General features: G+C 43.0%; 1 protein-coding gene across 1 annotated transcript in view; it reads right to left on the reverse strand.

The window, feature by feature from the left end:
* Window positions 1-22495, reverse strand: part of DPP10 (dipeptidyl peptidase like 10) — a 1473102-nt gene that overhangs the window by 375561 nt on the left and 1075046 nt on the right. The window contains exon 11 of the mRNA XM_069224346.1: window positions 9084-9207. Within this exon, the coding sequence (XP_069080447.1) occupies window positions 9084-9207 (124 nt within the window). The remainder of the gene's footprint in view (window positions 1-9083; window positions 9208-22495) is intronic.

The raw sequence follows: 22495 nt of genomic DNA on the forward strand, positions 1-22495 counted from the left end.
GCCCCTGTCCCCACTCCTCCACCCCTTCTCCACATACATGCACATGCACAGAGACACCCACACACACCCCGCATACACTCATTCACCAACACTGATAAATACGCATTCACTCACATGCATCCGTACATGCATTCACTGCAACATTCATACATGCATTCACTTCAACACTCATACTCGCATTCAACCACTCATGCACCCTCCCATACAAACACCCATATACAAATACCAATACACACACGCAGACAAACATGCATACACACATGCAGACAAACACCCATACACACACACCCACATGCACATACAACTCCCCCTACCCTCCCACCCCCTCACTTGTTGGACGCCCGACTTACCTTATCCGGCGAGGAGGTCGTCCAGCAGGGAACGGGATCAGGCGCTTCCACAGCTGGCAGTGCTTCGCCATCAGGACACTGCCAGGCCGTATCACAGGTTGCAATACGGCAGGTGGAGTCATTCTGGTGGGGTGGGCTGGGGTGGAACTGCCCATACGCCTTCCCCCGCCAGCATGACTACTGCAGGATTTCCACCCAAAATGTGGCGGAAATCCTGCAGTACTCGTAATATGGTGGGCAGAAGACCACCAGCACTGGCGGTTTTCTGGTCCCCGCAGCTTTGGCAGTCTTTAAAAAAGACCACCAAAGTCATAATGAGGGTCTTCATATTTTGACAGCGGGACCTGTCAAGCAGGTTCTGCTGTCAAAATCCAAAGCTTTGATCACTGTACAGAGATTAAATGCTTCAGCAGGCAGGGAGCTGCTGTGAAAGCAGCTCTCTGCTTGCTGAAGCAATGGCACCATGAGGAAAGCCTTAAGGCTTCCCACGCAGTGCCAGGTAGCCCGTAAAGGCATTTAAATAAAAAAATATATAATTAATGAATAAATCACTAGGTACTGTGAGGAAATGGCTCCCTCGCAGTTCCAGAAAGCCCATAAAGGGCTGTAAAAAAAAAAAAACGCCATAGCTCAGTGTGAAGGTCACAGACCTTCACACTGAGCTTTGGCTGTTCGAGTCCTGCGGGACTCATATACATTTTATTTTTTTTAATAAAAAAAATTCTTATATTAAAAAAAAGAAAACAAATACAAATTGGAGACAACAAACTCATTCTAAGTATATCAGACATCAAAGCCTAAACAACTCTATCTCTCTTTCTCACTTCTTTCTCTCTCCTTCTCTCTTTCATTCAATTCTCCCACTCACACACCCACTCAGACACTTATGGACCCACTCACAGTCCCACTCAGACACTCATGCACCCACTCACAGACCCACTCAGACACTCAAGCACCCACTCACAGACCCACTCAGACACTCAAGCACCCAATCACAGACTTACTCAGACCCTCATGCACCCACTCACAGCCCGATTCAGACCCTCACCCATCAACTCTGACCCAATCAGAGAGTTCCGCACGCACTCACACACCTACTCAGACAATCACACACCCACTCACAGACCCACTGACACCCTGATGCAGCCACTCACAGACTTTCACACATACTGATGCACCCACTAAAACATTGATGTATGTACTCTCACACCCATACAGACACTCTGACAGCTACTCTTACCCCCAGATACAGCCTCTCATGCCTATTCTCACACTCAGAGGGGCCGCGGCCAACTCCCACCATGCATGTGCAAAGGGCCGTGCACAGCATCTGATTGGGAGGATCAGCCCTTGCAGGCAACCCCTACAGCGTACAGGAGAAGGCTGTTCTTATAGGAGAAGTGCTTATAGGGGGTTGGCCTCAGGGCCAATGTATATGATTTACGTATAGCAATGAAAATTACTATATGTTAAAAAAACATAGAAAATCACTGAAAAAAATGAAGGGCACAGCGACGCTATCATTAGGTGAATTTAATAGCATAAAACCAGAGAAATTCAGCTGCTATAGTTGGAGTTATTTCAAGTAACTGTAACTCACGCCCTAAGGTAACTATAACTACCTCTCTTGCCATGCACAGCTAATTACCCCACAAATTACAGCACTCATGACATCTTTAATAACTTCATTAGTAATGTCACTGTACATCTGCAGTAAAACTATTGATCTCAGAACTGTGCATTGGGGGGAACGAGTTATAGTTACTTGAAATAACTCTAACTGCAAGTGCTGTATTTCTCTCTTTTTGAGTGAGTTCATTCAGAACCTAACAATAACGTATCTACAACCTTTGTTTCTTTCAATGATTATATATATTTGCAGGTGGAACATGAAACTCATGTTGGCAGGGTTGGAGATATCATGTACGGCTGAAAGATGAGGGAGGTTCTTTGCTTGCTTTATAGTTAGTAAAAACTTGCTATGCCACTGCAAATCACATCTATCTACATGGCTTAGGTCAGCAAGGCAGAACTGTAAAAATTATGGGGCATATTTAGGAGCCCCTAGTGCCTCCTTGCACCACATTAGTGTAATTATTTTATGGTAATGTGGCCCAACGAGGCCAAAATACCCGTGCCATGTTTACAAAGTGTGCAATGCATGCACTGCACCACTTTCTAACCCTTTGCACTACATTATACCTGTGCCAGGCATAATGTATGCAAAGGGACTGTTCCCCCGTTACGGGGGCTGAATAAATGGTGCAAAGAAATCTAAGGGATTTCTTTGCATCATTTTTTGGGGGCACTTTTAATACCTGCTCAGAGCCGGCATTAAAAGGAGGCACACCATTGATTACAATGGGCATCAACGAGCTTTGCAGGATTAGCATGAACATTTTGATGCTAATATTGCAAAGCTACAGACTTGCGTCAAAAATTCTGACACTAGTATGCTAATTACCACTATAGTGTGCTGTATTTTAAATAAGGAGGTGTTAGAAATTGGGTTTTTGGTTAGCTGTCGGGTTACCCTCTGTCCAAGCAAGAACCCTCACTCTAGTCAGGGTAAGTCACACACAATCCAAATTATCCTGTGCCCAACCTCTGGTAGCTTGGCACAAGCAGTCAGGCTTACCTTAGAAGGCAATGTGTAAGGTATTTGTGCAATAAATCATACAACACCACCATATAGCACCACATAAATACGCCACACAGCGTTTAGAAAAATATAGAATATTTATCTGGATATACTGTATGTAGATCAACACAATAAAAGATGCAATAAGAATTTGTAGGAATATCACTGAAAAGTGATATAAAGGCGGTCATTCTGACCCTGGCGGTCAAAGACCGCCAGGGCGGAGGACCGCGGGAGCACCGCCGACAGGCCGGCGGTGCTCCAATGGGGATTCCGACCGCGGCGGTAAAGCCGCGGTCGGACCGGCACCACTGGCGGGCTCCCGCCAGTGTACCGCCGCCCCATTGAATCCTCCAAGGCGGCGCAGCTTGCTGCGCCGCCGAGGGGATTCCGACCCCCCCTACCGCCATCCAGATCCCGGCGGTCCGACCGCCGGGATCCGGATGGCGGTAGGGGGGGTCGCGGGGCCCCTGGGGGCCCCTGCAGTGCCCATGCCACTGGCATGGGCATTGCAGGGGCCCCCGTAAGAGGGCCCCTACATGTATTTCACTGTCTGCTGCGCAGACAGTGAAATACGCGACGGGTGCAACTGCACCCGTCGCACAGCTTCCACTCCGCCGGCTCGATTCCGAGCCGGCTTCATCGTGGAAGCCTCTTTCCCGCTGGGCTGGCGGGCGGTCTGAAGGCGACCGCCCGCCAGCCCAGCGGGAAAGTCAGAATTACCGCTGCGGTCTTTCGACCGCGGAACAGTAACCTGACGGCGGGACTTTGGCGGGCGGCCTCCGCCGCCCGCCAAGGTCAGAATGAGGGCCAAAGTGTCTTAAGTCTTTAAAAAGCAAACAAAGTCTCTTTCAAGCACAAAGTACCTGGTTTGGAGTGGAAAATCTCTGCAGAGGGCCCCAGAGGAGGAGAAGCGTGGAAAAATGGTGTGTGCGTCGGTTTCGCCCCTTTACACATGGACTTGGAGCTTTATTTTTCATGCGGGGAGACGTGCGTCGTTCTGCGGGAAGAAAAATGGTGTGTGCGTCGGGTTCGCCCCTTCACACACGGACTTGCGTCGTTATTTTTCACTTGGGGAAGACGTGTGTCGTTTTCCGGCACGTGGGCTGACTCCTACTATGGTTTGCGGGATTACCAGATGTCCCAGGGTCTGTGCGTGGATTCCTCGGCTTGTTATCCGGCTGCGCGTCGTTCCGGGAGGCTGTGCGTGGAATTTTCTTTCTCACGGCAAGCGTCACGTCGTTTTCCTCTCTGGAAGTCGGGCGGCGTTGTCCATGCGAGGCCGTGCATCGAAGTTCCGGTCGCCCCGTAGGCGTTGCGTCGAGCAGCATCGGCGTGCAGCGATTTTCTTACCGCGGAGCAAGCTATGCGTCGAATTTTTTGGCACACGAGGAGTCCAAATGAAAAAGAGAAGTCTTTTTGGTCCTGAGACTTCAGGGAACAGGAGGCAAGCTCTATCCAAGCCCTTGGAGAGCACTTTGGAAGCCAGACAAGAGTTCAGCAAGGCTGCAGGCCAACAGCAAGGCAGCAGTCTTTTGTAGAAAGCAGACAGGTGAGTCCTTTGGGCAGCCAGGTAGTTCCTCTTGGCAGGATGCAGGTTCTGGTTCAGGTTTCTTCTCCAGCAAGTGGATGAGGTGGTAGGGCAGAGGCCCTGTTTTATACCTAAATGTGCCTTTGAAGTAGGAGAGACTTCAAAGAGTGGTTTAGAAGTGCACCAGGTCCCCTTTCAGTTCAATCCTGTCTGCAAGGGTCCCAGTAGGGTGTGTGGCAGTCCTTTGTGTCAGAGCTGGCCCTCCACCCTCCCAGTCCAGGAAGACCCATTCAAAATGCAGATGTATGCAAGTGCGGCTGAGTACCCTGTGTTTGGGGTGTGTCTGAGTGAATGCACAAGGAACTGTTAACCTAGCCAGACGTGGATTGTAAGGCACAGAAAGATTTAAGTACAGAGAAATGCTCACTTTCTAAAAGTGCCATTTCTAAAATAGTAATATTAAATCCCAACTTCACCAGTCAGCAGGATTTTGTATTACCATCCTGGCCATACTAAATATGACCTTCCTACTCCATTCAGATCAGCAGCTGCCACTTCAACAATGTGTGAGGGCAGCCCCAATGTTAGCCTATGAAGGGAGCAGGCCTCACAGTAGTGTAAAAACGAATGTAGGAGTTTTACACTACCAGGACATGTAACCTACCCAGGTACATGTCCTGCCTTTTACCCACACAGCACCCTGCTCTAGGGTTTACCGAGGGCACACATTAGAGGTGACTTATGTGTGAAAAAGGGGAGCTTTAGGCTTGGCAAGTACTTTTAAATGCCAAGTCAAAGTGGCAGTGAAACTGCACACACAGGCCTTGCAATGGCAGGCCTTGGACAAGGTAAAGGGGCTACTTGAGTGGGTGGCACAACCAGTGCTGCAGACCCACCAGTAGTATTTAATCTACAGGCCTTAGGCACATACAGTGCACATTTCTAGGTACTTATAAGTAGATTAAATAGTCCAAAGTTACCATGTTTAAAGGGAGAGAGCATATGCACTTTAGCACTGGTTAGCAGTAGTAAAGTGCGCAGAGTCTAAAAGCCAGCAAAAACACAGTCCAAAAAGTGGAGGGAGGCAGGCAAAAAGTTAGGGGTGACCACCCTACGGCATGTCAGGTCTAACAGGAGGCATATAGGGGCACCAGAAAAGTGATGCTGCACTATGTTCAGTGTCACTGTTCTTCAATATGCCCCTATGTGTTTAAAGGGATGACAGGTGGAAGTAGTTAGCTGCTTAACACTCCAATACAGCACTGCCTATCACTGCAAAGTGTGGGCCAGTTTTATCAACGTGTTGCATTGCTCTTGCAAGGTAACACAAGGGCAACACAACACTAAAGTCAAATGTATCAAGCCATGCAAGGCTACCTTGCTTGGCACCGCTGCGCTTGGTAATTCCGGAGTAACTCAAGGCAGCACAAGTTGCTGCCTTGTAATACTCTATTTTAGGGATGCCCTTCCATGGGTGGAGCATAGGTTTTCCCACACATGCACACATGGAGTTTGGCACATTCGTATACTTACCATCATGAGGGGTACACAAGAGAATGCTTGAAAATGCTACTCCTTCCCAAGGGAGGTGTAAAGAGGAGAAATATTGTTGTTTCTCCTCACTATTTCCTCTTTCTATCTATGCTGAATTCTGCAGCACACATAGAAACCGCAATAGTCTCAGAGGATTGTTTTGTGCAGGATGATGTCTCCTTCTGCACAAACACAATCCTGCCTGCAACGCAGCACCCTTGCACCATGACACAATAGTGCCTGCACTGGCACTAGGCAAACAAAAGTGAGCATTTCGTCTTTTTAATAGTTTAAGGCATCTAAACAGCTAGCACTTGGTAAAGAAAACTGTCATAAACAAGCACATAAAACGTTGTTTTAGCAAAGAAAATATCTCACAGCACGCACAGGTTCTAGTAAATCAAAATAACTAATTCAGCCCCAGAATAAAACTCAAATGGGCACTTCAATGGGATAATGCAACTAATCCCACAATGGCACGACATTAATGGACAGCCCATGCAAGCAATGGAGAATCACGGGAAAAAAATGAAACCAATGGCAGAATAGGGTTTACCCAAAGCCCAGTCAATCTCTCTTTCACTCTCTCTCTCTTGACTCCCTATTTACAAATTTTTGAAGAATTGATGGCATGAGGTATTTGCTAGACCTAAAAAGAATCATGTTTTTCTTATATAGAGACATTTTTTCTAGGTAATTACCTCAGTTCCATTGAACGAACAGTCTCTAATGTCAAAATCTGTTTTGTTTATTATTGTATTACAATGTTTCATAGCAACTTTTTATTAACGTTCAGTGGACTTTGTGTGAGTGAGTCTGTAGTCTGTAATAATGGGGGACTCACACACCAGTATAGTCTGTAGCTTTGCATTACAGCAGATGTACTTATGCCGTGTTTAGCATGAACAATGAAGTCAGTAGGAGATTGTTGTATCTCAGACAAAATAAATTTGTTAGTGATCCGTTATTGTTAGAAATGGGGTCTTTGGTTGACTGTCAGGTTACCCCCTGTTCAAGCAAGGACCCTCACTCTAGTCAGGGTAAAAGAGAATCACCCTCAGCTAAACCCTGTTTACTCCCTTGGTAGCTTGGCAGAGCAGTGGGCTTAACTTCAGAGTGCTAGGTGTAAAGTATTTGTACAAACACACACAGTAACTTAATGAAAACACTACAAAATGACACAGCACCAGTTTAGAAAAATAGGAAATATTTATCTAAACAAAACAAGACCAAAACGACAAAAATCCACCATACACAAGTGAAGTTATCAATAAAAATGCAAAAAGAGTCTTTAAGTAGTTTTAAACACACACTAGCGCTGCTAGCGTGAAAATGTACGTGGTGCACGCCAAAAATAAGCCTGCACGGCTGGGAGTGCGTAAAAAATAACTCTGCACGGCGGTACGTGAGTCGAAAATCCAGCTGCACGATGATCTGAAAATCCCGCAGCACAGGTTGTTATCTCCCAGCCTCTGTCAGCAATGCTGCGCGTCGTTCCTCCTGCTCCGTTCGGCGATTCTTCGGTCGCGTTTCCTGCAAGCGTCGTTTCTCAGCTGCGGAGCTGGCGGCACATCGTTTTTTCAGCCGCAGTTCAGATTTGCATCAATCTTTTCCCCGCACGGCTTCTCCTTTCAGGGTCCCAGGAACTGGATGGGCACCACAGGGCAGAGTAGGAGTCTCTCCAGAGACTCTAGGTGCTGGCAGAGAGAAGTCTTTGCTGTCCCTGAGATTTCAAACAACAGGAGGCAAGCTCTAGATCAAGACCATGGAGATTTCTTCTCAAGATGGAAGGCACACAAAGTCCAGTCTTTGCCCTCTTACTCTGGCAGAAGCAGCAACTGCAGGATAGCTCCACAAAGCACAGTCACAGGCAGGGCAACTCTTCTTCCTTAGCTATTCAGCTCTTCTCCAGGCAGAGGTTCCTCTTGGTTCCAGAAGTGTTTCTAAAGTCTGTGGTTTTGGGTGCCCTTTTTATACCCAATTTCTCCTTTGAAGTAGGCCTACTTCAAAGTAAAGTCTCTTTGGAATGTGAAATCCTGTCAAGTGGCATTTTCAAACACACAATCTTAAAATCAACTTTACCAAAAGATGTATTTTTAAATTGTGAGCTCAGAGACCCCAAACTTCACAAGTCCATCTGCTCCCAAAGGGAATCTACACTTTAATCAGATTTAAAGGTAGCCCCCATGTTAACCTATGAGAGGGACACGCCTTGCAACAGTGAAAAACAAATTTAGCAATATTTCACTGTCAGGACATATACAACACATTACTAAATGTCCTACCTTAACCATACACTGCACCCTGCCCTTGGGGCTACCTAGGGCCTACCTTAGGGGTGTCTGACATGTAAGAAAAGGGAAGGTTTAGGCCTGGCAAGTGGGTACGCTTGCCAAGTTGAATTTACAGTTAAAACTGCACACACAGACACTGCAGTGGCAGGTCTGAGACATGATTACAGAGCTACTTATGTGGGTGGCACAACCAGTGCTGCAGGCCCACTAGTAGCATTTGATTTACAGGCCCTCAGCACCTCTAGTGCACTGTACTAGGGACTTACTAATAAATCAAATATGCCAATTGTGGATAAGCCAATTATATACACATTTTGTAAGGGAGCTCTTGCACTTTAGCAATGGTTAGCAGTGGTAAAGTGCCCAGAGTAACAAAAACAGTAAAATCAGAGTCCAGCACACATCTACAGCCTGTGGAACAGAGGCATAAAGTTAAGGAAGACCAGGCCAAGGATGAAAAGTCTAACAAGGGTGCTCTAAACTTTCACAAAATATATTTCCTCCAAAATGCTCATATGATACTGCACCAACATCTTCATACCAGTGATTTTGGACATATATTGAACCTCTAAAGTCCTTATTTAAAGTGACTTAACAGCACTTCAGTTTAGCACATAGCAAAAGAGCATTCTAATATCCATAAAAGAGGCTGGAGATAAGAACAGTTTGTTTCATTCAGTGTGCTTCATTAATAGCTTTATCATATGAAAGGGTTACCATATCACTTTACTTACTTTGCTACAGGCTCCTGTGGTAGTCTCGCAGACAGTAAGGATAGATACATTCTGCGGTCTATTTAACCACCTCACCACAGTCTTTGTGTTGCTCACCCACTTCACCATTGTGATGTAATAATCCCTGGTTAAACAACAAAAACGCAAATTTTAACAAATATGTGATAACTTGCTTTCATTGCTTGATTTTTACCCAGTACCAAGGGTATAGTGTATTAATAAAGAAGGCAACCAGACTTTGTTGTAATTGATTTACGTTTTTTGCAGTACAGCATATATTTAGATACATTAGTATTTTAAGATTTGTTTCTTTGGAATACACCATTAACTTAATTAACAATAATCGGATGTCTACTATGCAGAGATATCAAATAGATCAATACTAAAAAAACAAAGTTTTCAGTGCCCCCGTGAAACTGATCAGTATAGCCTTGGTTTTAATGTCGCATGACCTGTAGTTTGAGATTCAGGAACCAGACAGATCAAACCCCCGATCTTCTTTAAATGGAAACTAGATTTTGGTGTTTTAGCGAGTCCTTGGCCCCCCAACACAAGATGAATTTTATTATAGGTCACAACCGTTGTTCTCTGGAGATGTACTGGTACTGTCTCTTTAATGCATTTCAATATCAGGCACTCTTTTTCTAAGGTGATACATGTTGATGCCTGGTGCTTTTGGGGAAGGTTAATCCCTCAGTAATTCTGACATCCTTCTCTAACGTTATTAAACCTCTCACTGTCTTATTTTGAATAAGTGACAAACACGAGACTTGACATCATGGAAATCATACCAATATTGCACTGGTATAATCATTCTTGGAGTTAATGAGGGGTCTGACCATGTTGCAATGTTGCTTTTATTCTCTTGATTGAAGTATAGGCTTTAACTGCTACGAAGAGATTGAAGGAGTGTTTAATGAAGTTGGTTGATAATGGTGTCTTACAAAAGTTACCTTCACTATACTAATGAAAATATGAAGTTTGGATAACATAGACTTTTTAGTCCTCATACTTCATCTATGTGTGATGGTTACTGCCAGTTTCCTGCATCAGGTGAAATAAACTTGTATTTTTATGTCTCAGCAGAGTAATGTTGAAAGTACCTTTCACAAACAAGGCAGTGACCGTCATGAAAATATAAAGGCCCATATTTATACTTTTTGACGCTAAACTGCGCTAACGCAGTTTAGCGTCAAAAAATTTAGCGCCGTCTAACGCCAATCTGAAGCGCCATGCGGGCGCCGTATTTATGGAATGGCGTTAGCCGGCGCTAGCAGACCGGCGCTGCCTGGTGTGCGTGGAAAAAAAACACGTAGACCAGGCAGCGCCGGCGTAGGGGGAAAATGGCGTTAGGGCGTCTTAAAATGGGGCAAGTCAGGTTGAGGCAAAAAATCGCCTCAACCCGATTTGCGCCATTTTTTTCGACGCCCAGACGCCATTCAAATGACTCCTGTCTTAGTAAAGACAGGAGTCATGCCCCCTTGCCCAATGGCCATGCCCAGGGGACTTATGTCCCCTGGGCATGGTCATTGGGCATAGTGGCATGTAGGGGGGCACAAATAAGGCCCCCCATGCCACCAAAAAAAATTAAAAATATTAAAAATTATACTTACCTGAACTTACCTGAATGTCCCTGGGGTGGGTCCCTCCATCCTTGGGTGTCCTCCTGGGGTGGGCAGGGGTGGCAGGGGGGGTCCCTGGGGGCAGGGGAGGGCACCTGTGGGCTCATTTTGAGCCCACAGGCCCCTTAACGCCTACCCTGACCCAGGAGTTAAATAGTGGCGCAAATGCGGGGTTTTTTAACCCGCCAACTCCCGGGCGTGATTTTTGCCCGGGAGTATAAATACGCTGCATTTGCGTCGCCGTCATTTTTTTAGACGGGAACGCCTTCCTTGCATCTCATTAACGCAAGGAAGGCGTTCACGGAAAAAAATGATGCTATTTGCCCATACTTTGGCGCTAGACGCATCTAACGCCAAAGTATAAATATGGCGTTAGTTTTGCGCCGAATTTGCGTCGAAAAAAACGACGCTAATTCGGCGCAAACGGAATATAAATACGGGCCAAAGTGTTGCTTCACTATTAGTGTTTCTGTTTAAGGTTATACCTAGCTGTTTTAGCGGAACTGCTATTGATGTAACAACATTTGTCACAACAGGGAGTTTTCTAAGAAGCTCCATATAGTAAAGTTAAAAGAAATGTTTCTAAACATACTACTTGCAACAGTTTCAGACTGCTTAATAATGAGTGGCTTAATTTGTGGGAATCATTTACAGGTGTAGTGAATGTATGACATTCTTTGTTCAGAACCCCGTTAAAGATAGCTAATTTTAGACATTGGGGAAATGCTCTTTTCACTGACGCTAGAAGGCAAACCCATGCCAGATTACTCTTTCATGTTATACCTTGCATTTTTGCACTCTTAAACTTTGAATTATTCTGCACTTCAACTGAAATTGCACTAAGATTTATTGATTAATCGATTTTGAATTCACTAATTGATTCCTGCATGATGAAATCTGAAAATAAACATTTATGCATTAGGGCTTCTCTATCTGTCGGTGTTGTAGGACCAATGGGTTGTATGTGCTCAATTGAAATTGCCATTTCAAATTCTTTAACAAAACACAGGTTCAGCAAGGAACCTCAAAATCCATCAAGGGGTTAACACTGCTCCGGCACCATCTTTCGCTCAAACAGAACAGCATGCTTGCGTTAACATAGGCACTTTGTTGAGCACCGAATGCTCTTGGATCTATAAAGCATTCTATTGTCATTCGAACCTGTAGTAATAATAAAGGTAGACCATATTCCATGCCTCAATTAATTTTGGCAAGCATGTATATACCTCCTGGTAAAGAGAATAATTTACTTTTAAAAGATTATTTCTACTTTTTTAAATCAATAGCCATGCAGGTAAAGACTAGTAACATAATATCTGTTGGTGGCCTTAATGCTACTGTTACTAAACACTTGCTAAGACTTTTTACTGATGATGGAAGCGAGGAGTCAAATATGGACTCTGATGCCATCATTGTAATTGGTCGGATAGATACCAATAGCCTGGCTTCTCTGACCCATAGGAAACCCAATGTATATTTGATAATTGACTACATCATAAGCTCTTTTTCCAGCGTTCTCCCTCTAAAAGCTGTTGCAGAAATTATTGATAATTGGAGTGACCACAGAATTCTATCTTTTGCCATTAAGGGTAAACCTGAGGTTGTTACTCATTGGCAGATTGGAGAGGAGGAGCAGGTAAAGTTAAAGAATGCTAATGGTAGACTAGCTTGAAATTCGGCATATAACTGTCCTTATCTAGTGATCTAGGAAGAGTAGTAGAGGCAATTCCTGAACACTGTTGGATTTCAGCAGATTTGCTTACAGAAGTTAAGCAAATATTTGTGAGGGGCAAATCAACTCTCTCAGAGAACTTTGCAATAAATCTAAGAAGCCTGTTCAAATAAGGGTTTCACCCTCAATAGGTTGATAAACAATCTTTGAAGGCAAGACTTCATTTTTCATTCAAATGACTGTAATACTATTATAAATTGTCTTAGAAGGAACATAATTATATGGCTATTGATACAAAAAAGTAATGAAGAAGTTAGGAGATTGGTAGAAATCACAGAAGCTATCAAACAAATAAATTGCAGATCCTTCTGGGATATAATTGGGGAAAGTAGTGATAGCACATGTAAGCCCAAACTGAATAATAATTCTAGTAAGGAATAGTGCAACTGTATCTCCTCACTGTATTGTTTGAATAGCTCAGGGAATGTTTTAATGAACTGTAGCTTGTCAAACTCTACTCTTAGTCATTGGGATGAAGCTATCCCTCCATATCAATGTAAGTCACAAATTATGAAAATCCTTCTGTGCGCAAGGTTTACCAGGACAAGAGGGCTTGAACAGCATCCTATTACCATTATTAAGTTAGAGGCTAACTTATGGGTGACTTTTTTTCAATTCCGCTACATATCTGGTAAGATACCCAACCCCATTACTGGAAGGGCAGTATCATACTCCTATTACAAAAAACAGGCCCCAATAACATTCCCAGTAGCTATAGACAAAGTATCCTCTAAGTCACAACAGGACAAATCTTTGAAAAGTCTATATTGAATCATTTACAGGACTTAGTAAAAGAAATGCACATCTTGCCTTTGGAACAGGCTGCTTTCTGGCCAAATTGCTCCACCTTAGATAGTATGACCATAATAGACCTTATTGTGGAAAAGGATGTTAAAAAATCGGGTAGGTCTGTTTACGGGGTATATATTGATGTTTATACTGCCTTCACCAAGTAGACAGGCTTACCCTGTGGAGAAAACACGGGGATCTGGGTATTCCAGGAGGGTTATTAAAACTGATGATAGCCCTCCATACAGCCACATGCTGGCAATTATTTTTTTAGGCTAACCGTGGCCCTACACCAAAAATTGAAACAAAAAATGGTTTAAAACAAGGCTGTCTGTTAGCACTGACCCTTTTTTCCACTATCTTTCAATAACCTGCCACAACAGATAAATCATGTAGGAGGGGATCATCCAAGGGTTGTGTCATAGTCAATAGGGACTTTCCTACATGCAGATGATCTTGTATTACTGGACCTGACCCCTAAAGGTGTGCAGAAACACCTTAATTGTTTGACAACTTTTGCAGACAAACATTACCTAAAAGTAAATATATACAAAAGTAAAACAATTCAATTTCAAAGGAAGATGAACTATAGTTGGCTCTTGGGTACTGTGCCTATTGAAATAGTTTAATCTTATCCATACTTAGGGAAACTTTTATCTGAGGATTTAAGTGAGAAAGAACATATTGTCCACTTGACAACTCTGGCTCTGTCCCATGCAAATGTCCTTAAGGCAATTTATGACGATACAGGTTTAAGGCGTTTTATTCATTTGCTGACTGTTTACAAGATGAAGATTCCACCCACATTATTGTATGGGGTTGAACCTATAAACACAAAGCACTGACACTTTATGCACAAAGTAGAAGGGAAAATCATGAGATAAATTTTTAATTTAAACACCAGGGCACCTATAGAGGCACTTTTTCATTGAAATGGGGTTGATCAGCACCCTTGTAAGGGGTCTGGCAGCAATAGCATGCTGGGACTATCATCTTATGCATTCAAAGGACAATTCCCTGCAGAAACCTACACATATTGAATGATTCACTTTGGTAAGGTGGTGACCATAATTTGATATCAAGCCTTATTCTAGCACTTGAGCACTCTAAACTGAAATTTGTAGCTCTCCAAAATATGAGCTATCACAGTCTTTGAAGTTACCTAAAATCCTCCATGAAACTTAGTTCTATTGAACAGGATAGTCACCACGGTGGGAGGCTAAAAAAAGATGGGGGAAGTAACTAGGACAGGAAGTGTGTAGGCCCCACCACCCTCCTTAAGATGGAATTTGCAACATGGCATCTGCTGTTGCATGCTTATGTGCAGATTAAATTGCCTCGCTTTAGGCTTTATTGTGGATGCTTGGTGACGGATAAGTTGGGTCAACAGGAGGTGTAACTTGTGCAAGGGTTCATTTCAGACGGTTGATCGTGTATCATGTGTTGCCCTGTTTTGAAATTTATTAGATGCCCTTTCATAAAACCCATGCTTGTGAAAAATTGTATTAAATTGGCTAGTGCAACTGCTCAGTGCCTGTATAACCAGGTTAATTAAAATATTGGGCCTCATTTACTAAGTTTTCGTGCAGGGCAGCGCTGCAAGCCTTTTTACTGCGCCACCCTGCATCAAAACAAAAGGGCAGTGATGCATCATATCTATAAGATACAGTGCATTTCATGTCCTTGTCCCCTTCGCTGGTGCACAAATAGCTGTGTAGCGCCAACGCCTGGTTTGCAGGAATGATTGTTTATATGCAGGAAGGCACATCCTCCCGCACATACACAATCATTAATGGCATTTTCCTCTTTCTATGTGTGCTCTAGAATGCAACACACATAGAAAGAGGTAAAAACAGGAAGAAATAATGGTATTTCTCCCCAGTGCACCACCTTAACACCACCTCTGAGGTGGTGTAGAAATCTGACACATTTCCAGACTAGTAAATGTGGGAATGCATCAGATTCCTTCGGATTCCATGTGTGTTGCGTGGATTTTTTTTTCTTCTGCCAATTATGAAATCTCCTCAGAGCGATCAATAAATTAAAAAAATCGTGCCTATGTTGATTGGACATTTGTGTTTTACATGTTTTTACACATGTTAATCAGGAGTAAATCATACTGGTGTAGTTTTCATTTGTTTCTAGACATCAATGAGATTTATGTCTATAAACTCCTTTGTGAATTGGAACCTGCATCTCAGGAATTAGAATGAAAACCTTTCTGGTTTCCTTTTTTGGACACAAATTGGATACACCATGAGATATTTTTCAATATTTCCTTATTTCTAAGGTTATCCTCTGGGTTTCAAAAAATATTTCAGGCACTTCAGCTCCCATATTTACTAGTTCTGCAGTTATTATTAACTCCAGGACACTGTTACTTGAAAGTATAACAGGCAACTTAAATTAAGGCCTCTAGTTGCAGCAATGACAAATGGTAATGGAAGTTCACTTCCCCATATGTTTCCAGGTGTGACCAGGAAATTTTAGAAACCTGATTGCAAATGATGTGGCTTCTTCATATCTTACATTTTTGACCTCGGTAAAATACGTGTAATACATACCATTGTGTAAGTTACTCTCTTTCAATTCTTTTAAGTTACATCAATTTGCCTCATTCACAAATGTTTACAATTCCTGGAGGCCTTATTTAAGTACCAACCTTAGGAAGAGTACACTACAAAACACTTTTTACAAAAATGTTGGCTTCATGCAATAGTTCTAATCCTGTATGAGTATTCTGCACACGCTGCATAAAACGTTTATGAGAAAATGTATTTTTTTAAAAATGACCTTTGCAAAGTGGCTTCTTTTCTTTTAAAAATATTTCCCAACCTTCCTTCTTAAAACACTTTATGAAAACTGCATTAGGTACTGCTATTTCTCCACCTTTCAACATATTTGCACCAAATCTTACAAGTGTGATTTTAGTATGTTGAAATGTGCATTTATAATTGTTTTGAACATTCATCCAGTTTAGATTTAGGCCTTCATTCCCAGTTGGCCATTAGTGCATTTTTGGAGCAAATTGGGTTGGTATCCAAACTGGTAGTACACACCATTTGCAATTTTACATTTACCTGGAGGCATTTAAAAAACAAAATGCATGAGGAAATGGGATAGATTTGGGGCAGTACCTGAACATAACAGAGAGGTAATATGGCAAATAGAAAAATGCACCAAGCTTTATAAAGGCCATTCTTTGAATTATACAGTCGGGATTTGTACTTTGCTCAAGAGACTGCATAGATAAAAAGCAGAATTGTCTCATGTTTATTCTGTACATACTGCATTAGACACACATCCTGAAATACTTTTTTACTCAAGCTAACTCCAAAGTGGCCATACAACACCACAATACTCATGATTCATTCATGTAAGTAACTTTGATTAAGTTATGTATTTTCATGGATAAAATTAATTATTACATGAAACTTTTTGACAGGCTGGTGTACCCCAAACAGAGATGGATACTCTAAAGACAACAGGGAAACATGGTAAAAAAAGAAGAGGTATTGGTAGCCTGCCCAGCATCAGAACGTGCAACTAGATTATAATGGCCAGAACAGTTATTTGCTCCACGAGGAAGGGAAGGCAAAATTGTGGTTTTACATCCAATATGCCCCCCCAGTGAGACAGGAAGATGGTCAAAACAATAAGTGGTGGTGCAAGTACACCCAGACATTGTGCCATGCCAAGCCCCACAATAAGCCCAATAGTTTTTGTACCTCCCTCAGATATATTGGAGGTGTCTACCCTATTTTGCCCCAGGGGGGACAGAAGGCTCCCTATACCCAAGCATGTTTTAAGCAAAACAGAATAGAGTGGGTGCTCATTAGGTAATGCCCTAATCCAAAAATCCAAACAATCTACATTTTCTTATCAAGACTGTCCTGCTGTTCAAAATTCCCAAACTTCTCCCACTAAAAGTGATGTCCCACTAGTATGATTGTGCATAACACCTGTGACAGGAATGGATGAAAACTGTGAATAAACAAAGTCAATGTGGTTTCTGCCTGGTCACTGGTTTGATCCATACCATTGCTGGCATAAGGACCAATGACACAAGTGGAGTACCATCTTTATCAGAAGAGCAATAGATTCTGGAATTCTAAAAGGTGAAATTTTAGGAAAATGCATGATATTAACCAAAGTTTGAGGTATGCAGGGAATTCTGGATAAGAAAACTTGGAGGGACCCTTGCAAGTCACACTTCTTTGGACCACCCCTTGGTGTCTAAATCTTAAAAAATGTATACATTTGGCAAGATACCATGAGTGGCAGGTGAGACTAGGCCTAAATGTTGCTGCTACCCACATTGCCAAAATTGGTTGATTTTGATGGTGAAACTTGATGTTTCCATGTTGTGTTTTGGGGCCTTTTTGGTTGAAAGAGCTAGACCCAATCACTCAAATATTGCACCATTTTTCAGGGAAGGGCTCTTAATGTTGTGTAGTAGGAAAACATATGGTTCCGTAAGTTCTACAATGTTGACTCACAGAAATGAAGAAAATGTATGATTTAGCTATACATAGCTGTACATTTGAGTGTGCATAGTTTGAGGTTTGCAGGGAATTCTCGGCAAGAAAACATAAGGGGAGCCATGCACCACTCTCGAACCCCCTTGTGTCTATTATTTTTCACAACTTTCTGGGTTTAGTTGATTTCCCAGGGTGGCAGACAAGTGTGAGCCAAAATACTGCTGCAACCCACATCTCCCAATTGGTTGATTTTATTGGGGAGAAACTGAATTTCCACATTTAATTTTGCGGTTTTTCCTGTCTGGGGCTCTCGTCCAGCCAGACAAGTGCAGTAATGTTTTTATTGCATGCAGTGTGGGACACCTGGTGGTTGGAATATTATGGATCACCAAAGATTCTAGAACTTATTCTCACAGAAATGTCAAAGAAATATATGCCGTTAGCCAAAGTTTTACTTTTGCAAGGCATTCTGGGAAAGGGAATTTTGTGTGATATACGCACTTCACACCAACATGAATGTCCCTTAGGCCCTCATTCTGACCCTGGCGGTCTTTGACCGCCAGGGCGGAGGACCGCGGGAGCACCGCCGACAAGCCGGCGGTGCTCCAATGGGGATTCCGACCGCGGCGGTAAAGCCGCGGTCGGACCGGCACCACTGGCGGGGTCCCGCCAGTGTACCGCGGCCCCATTGAATCCTCCGCGGCGGCGCAGCTTGCTGCACCGCCGCGGGGATTCCGACCCCCCCTACCGCCATCCAGATCCCGGCGGTCGGACCGCCGAGATCCGGATGGCGGTAGGGGGGGTCGCGGGGCCCCTGGGGGCCCCTGCAGTGCCCATGCCACTGGCATGGGCATTGCAGGGGCCCCCGTAAGAGGGCCCCTACATGTATTTCACTGTCTGCTGCGCAGACAGTGAAATACGCGACGGTCGCACAGCTTCCACTCCGCCGGCTCGATTCCGAGCCGGCTTCATCGTGGAAGCCTCTTTCCCGCTGGGCTGGCTGGCGGTCTGAAGGAGACCGCCCGCCAGCCCAGCGGGAAAGTCAGAATTACCGCCGCGGTCTAGTTTTCAGAAATGTCTGAGTTTGGTATGTTTCTCTCGAGGTGGCTGAGCAAAGCCATTTACCAGTGCTATCCACATTGCCAAAACTGGTTGATTTTGATGGTGATAATTTGATATCTTCCAACCGCATTTTTGGAGGCTCTTCCTGATGCCAGTGCTCATCCTGGCCTGATATGTAGGTTACTATTTTTATCAATATACGTTTGGGAAAACTTATTGTTAGGAATGTTCCCCTTAACGAATAACACACAAACATAAGGGAAAAGTAGTAAAAATCATTAAGATTAAAGTACAAGTATTGTTTTATCCTTATAAAAAAATAAAAAGTCCTTAACATAAAACACTAACAATCATTCACAATCATATTCTACGTACCAATAATAAAAATTCATAAAAAATAAAACAACAAACACTACAATTTCAAAACAGCAAGCAAGAATTATTATGCACTGTGAACATAACTACACCCACCCAATCTCTAGAACACTATCTAGAAAAAAAATATAGAAAATAATTTACAAAAACTGACAAACACATATTTTTATAAATTAAAAATATCTAAACACGTAGAAAAGTGCATGTTAGATATGGGGTTTCTGGTTGCCAGTCAGGTTACCCTCTGTCCAAGCAAAAACCCTCACTCTAGTCAGGGTAAATCACACACAATCCAAAATTATCCTGTGCCCACCCTCTGGTAGCTTGGCACGAGCAGTTAGGCTTAACTTAGAAGGCAATGTGTAAAGTATGTGTGCAATAAATCATACAATAACACCATATAGCACCATATAAATACACCACACAGTGTTTAGAAAAATATATCATATTTATCTGGATAATTGCAGGTCAAAACGAATAAAGATGCAATGTGAAATTGTAGAGATATCAGTGAAAAAGCAAACAAAGTCTCTTTCAAGCACAAAGTACCTGGTTTAAAGTGGAAAATCTCTGCAAAGGGCCGCAGAAGAAGAGATATGTGGAAAAATGGTGTGTGTGTCGATTTCTTCCCTGCACACACGGACTTGCGTCATTATTTTACACGCAGGGAAGTCGTGCATTGTTTTTCCGGCGCGCGGGCAGTCTCTTTCTATGGATCAGGGGATTACCAGATGTCCCAGGGTCTGTGCTTGGATTCTTCGGCTTGTTTTCCGGCTGTGCGTCGTTCCGCTAAGCTGTGCGTCGAGGTTTCGATCTCACGGCAGGCGTCGCGCCGATTTCCCCTTGGAAGTCGGGACGCATTGTCCTTGCGAGCCCGTGCGTCGAAGTTCCGGTCGCCCCGAAGGTGTTGCGTCGATCAGCGTTGGTGTGCGGGGTTTTTCTCGCCGCGGTGCAAGCTGTGCGTCGAAATTTTCGGCGCACGAAATGGTCAAATGACAAAGAGAAGTCTTTTTGGTCCTGAGACTTCGGGGAACAGGAGGCAAGCTCTATCCAAGTCCTTGGAGAGCACTTTTACAGCCAGACAAGAGTTCAGCAAGGCAGCAGGCCAACAGCAAGGCAGCAGTCCTTTGTAGAAAGCAGACAGGTGAGTCCTTTGAGCAGCCAGGCAGTTCTTGGCAGGATGTAGTTTCTGGTTCAGGGTTCTTCTCCAGCAAGTGTCTTATGAGGTAGGGCAGAGGCCCTGTTTTATACCCAAATGTGCCTTTGAAGTGGGGGAGACTTCAAAGAGTGGCTAAGAAGTGCACCAGGTCCCCTTTCAGTTTAATCCTGTCTGCCAGGGTCCCAGTTGGGGGTGTGGCAGGCCTTTGTGTGAGAGCAGGCCCTCCACCCTCCCAGCCCAGGAAGACCCATTCAAAATGCAGATGGATGCAAGTGAGGCTGTGTACCCTGTGTTTGGGGTGTGTCTGAGTGAATGCACAAGGAGCTGTCAACCAAGCCCAGTCAGACGTGGATTGTAAGGCACAGAAAGATTTAAGTGCAAAGAAATGTTCACTTTCTAAAAGTGGCATACCTAGAATAGTAATATTAAATCCAACTTCACCAGTCAGCAGGATTTGGTATTACCATTCTGGCCATACTATATATGACCTTCCTACTCATTTCAGATCAGCAGCTACCACTTCAATACTGTATAAGGGCAGCCCCAATGTTAGCCTATGAAGGGAGCAGGCCTCACAGTAGTGCAAAAACGAATTTAGGAGTTTTACACTACCAGGACATGTAAACTACACCGGTACATGTCCTGCCTTTCACCCACACAACACCCTGCTCTAGGGGTTACCTAGGGCACACATTAGAGGTGACTTATATGTGGAGAAAGGGGAGGTTTAGGCTTGGCAAGTACTTTTAAATGCCAAGTCGAGGTGACAGTGAAACTGCACACACAGGCCTTGCAATGGCAGACCTGAGACAAGGTAAAGGAGCTACTTAAGTGGGTGGCACAACCAGTGCTGCAGGCCCACTAGTAGCATTTAATTTTCAGGCCCTAGGCACATATAGTGCACATTACTAGGGACTTATAAGTAAATTAAATAGTCTAATCAGGTATGATCCAAGGTTACCATGTTTAAAAGGGAGAGAGCATATGCACTTTAGCACTGGTTACCAGTGGTAAAGTGTGCAGAGTCTAACAGCCAGCATAAACAGGTCCACAAAGTGGAGGGAGGCAGGCAAAAAGTTAGGGGTGACCACCCTAAAGCATGTCAGGTCTAACAGTGCAAATATTGAATATTAGTTTATTTAATAAAATAATACATTTTTTTAGCAGGCTACATATATTTTACTTTAAAACTACCCACCCAATCCACTTCTATACCCTGCAACCTGATATTAAAATGTAATAAACAAATTAAACATTTTAAAACACATAAACAAATAACACATTAAAGTTAAAGACATACATTTATAATTAATTAATTTATAATGAAAAAATTCCTACCTTACCCCTAATACATTCAACAATCCGAAATAATTATACATACTACACTACGACTGAGCAATAATTCAAAATAAAAAACATTCTAACAACAATAATGAAGTAACAAAATAATACAATATAATCAAACAATGCTTAAACTTACAACATTGTAAACTATGGGCCTGATTCACAAAGGTAAACTCAGGCATTTGGTCTAAACTCAGATCTCTGCCCGAGTGCAGGCATAAAGTTACTATTCATAAATGCCCTTTGTGAATTCCCAAAGTCGTAAACTTAGACAATAGTTTATCCCAAACTTCCACATTTACCTTTGTGAATCGGGCCCTATATTTTAAACTTTGAGTTGATATTTAGGTGGAACACCAATATACATATATATATATGTCTTAGAAATGCCCAAAGTAGATGGAATCATGCATCGTCTCAAAAATAGATTAAACTCATACAAAATGAAAATGACACAAAATCTGTTCCATTTTATTTTACGTGTTTTGGTTCCATTCATACTACAAGAAAATAGAATGCATTCCTTTTACCCAGAGGTTATTTGGTGGTTGCAACATATCTTCTGTGTAAGTCAGAATAGAAGTATATGAGAGTGATTTTTCTTTAGTTATATCTATGTGAGAAGAGTTTTAGAATGTAAATTATTTTTTAAGTTCAGTCACATAGTTGCCAAATGGAAAGTAGAGATGTTCTTGCCTAAGAGTAGAGGGAACAATCAGAAATCAATAACATACAATATAAATATATCCAGTACGAACCATATCAGGTTATGTACTGAATGATCTACTCAATGATAGTGTAAAGAAGAGGGCTTTTTTTTTCAATTTATAAATAATCTATATAAACTG

This window comes from Pleurodeles waltl, chromosome 3_1 (assembly GCF_031143425.1).
Source record: "Pleurodeles waltl isolate 20211129_DDA chromosome 3_1, aPleWal1.hap1.20221129, whole genome shotgun sequence".
In the NCBI taxonomy this organism is placed as follows: Eukaryota; Metazoa; Chordata; class Amphibia; order Caudata; family Salamandridae; genus Pleurodeles; species Pleurodeles waltl.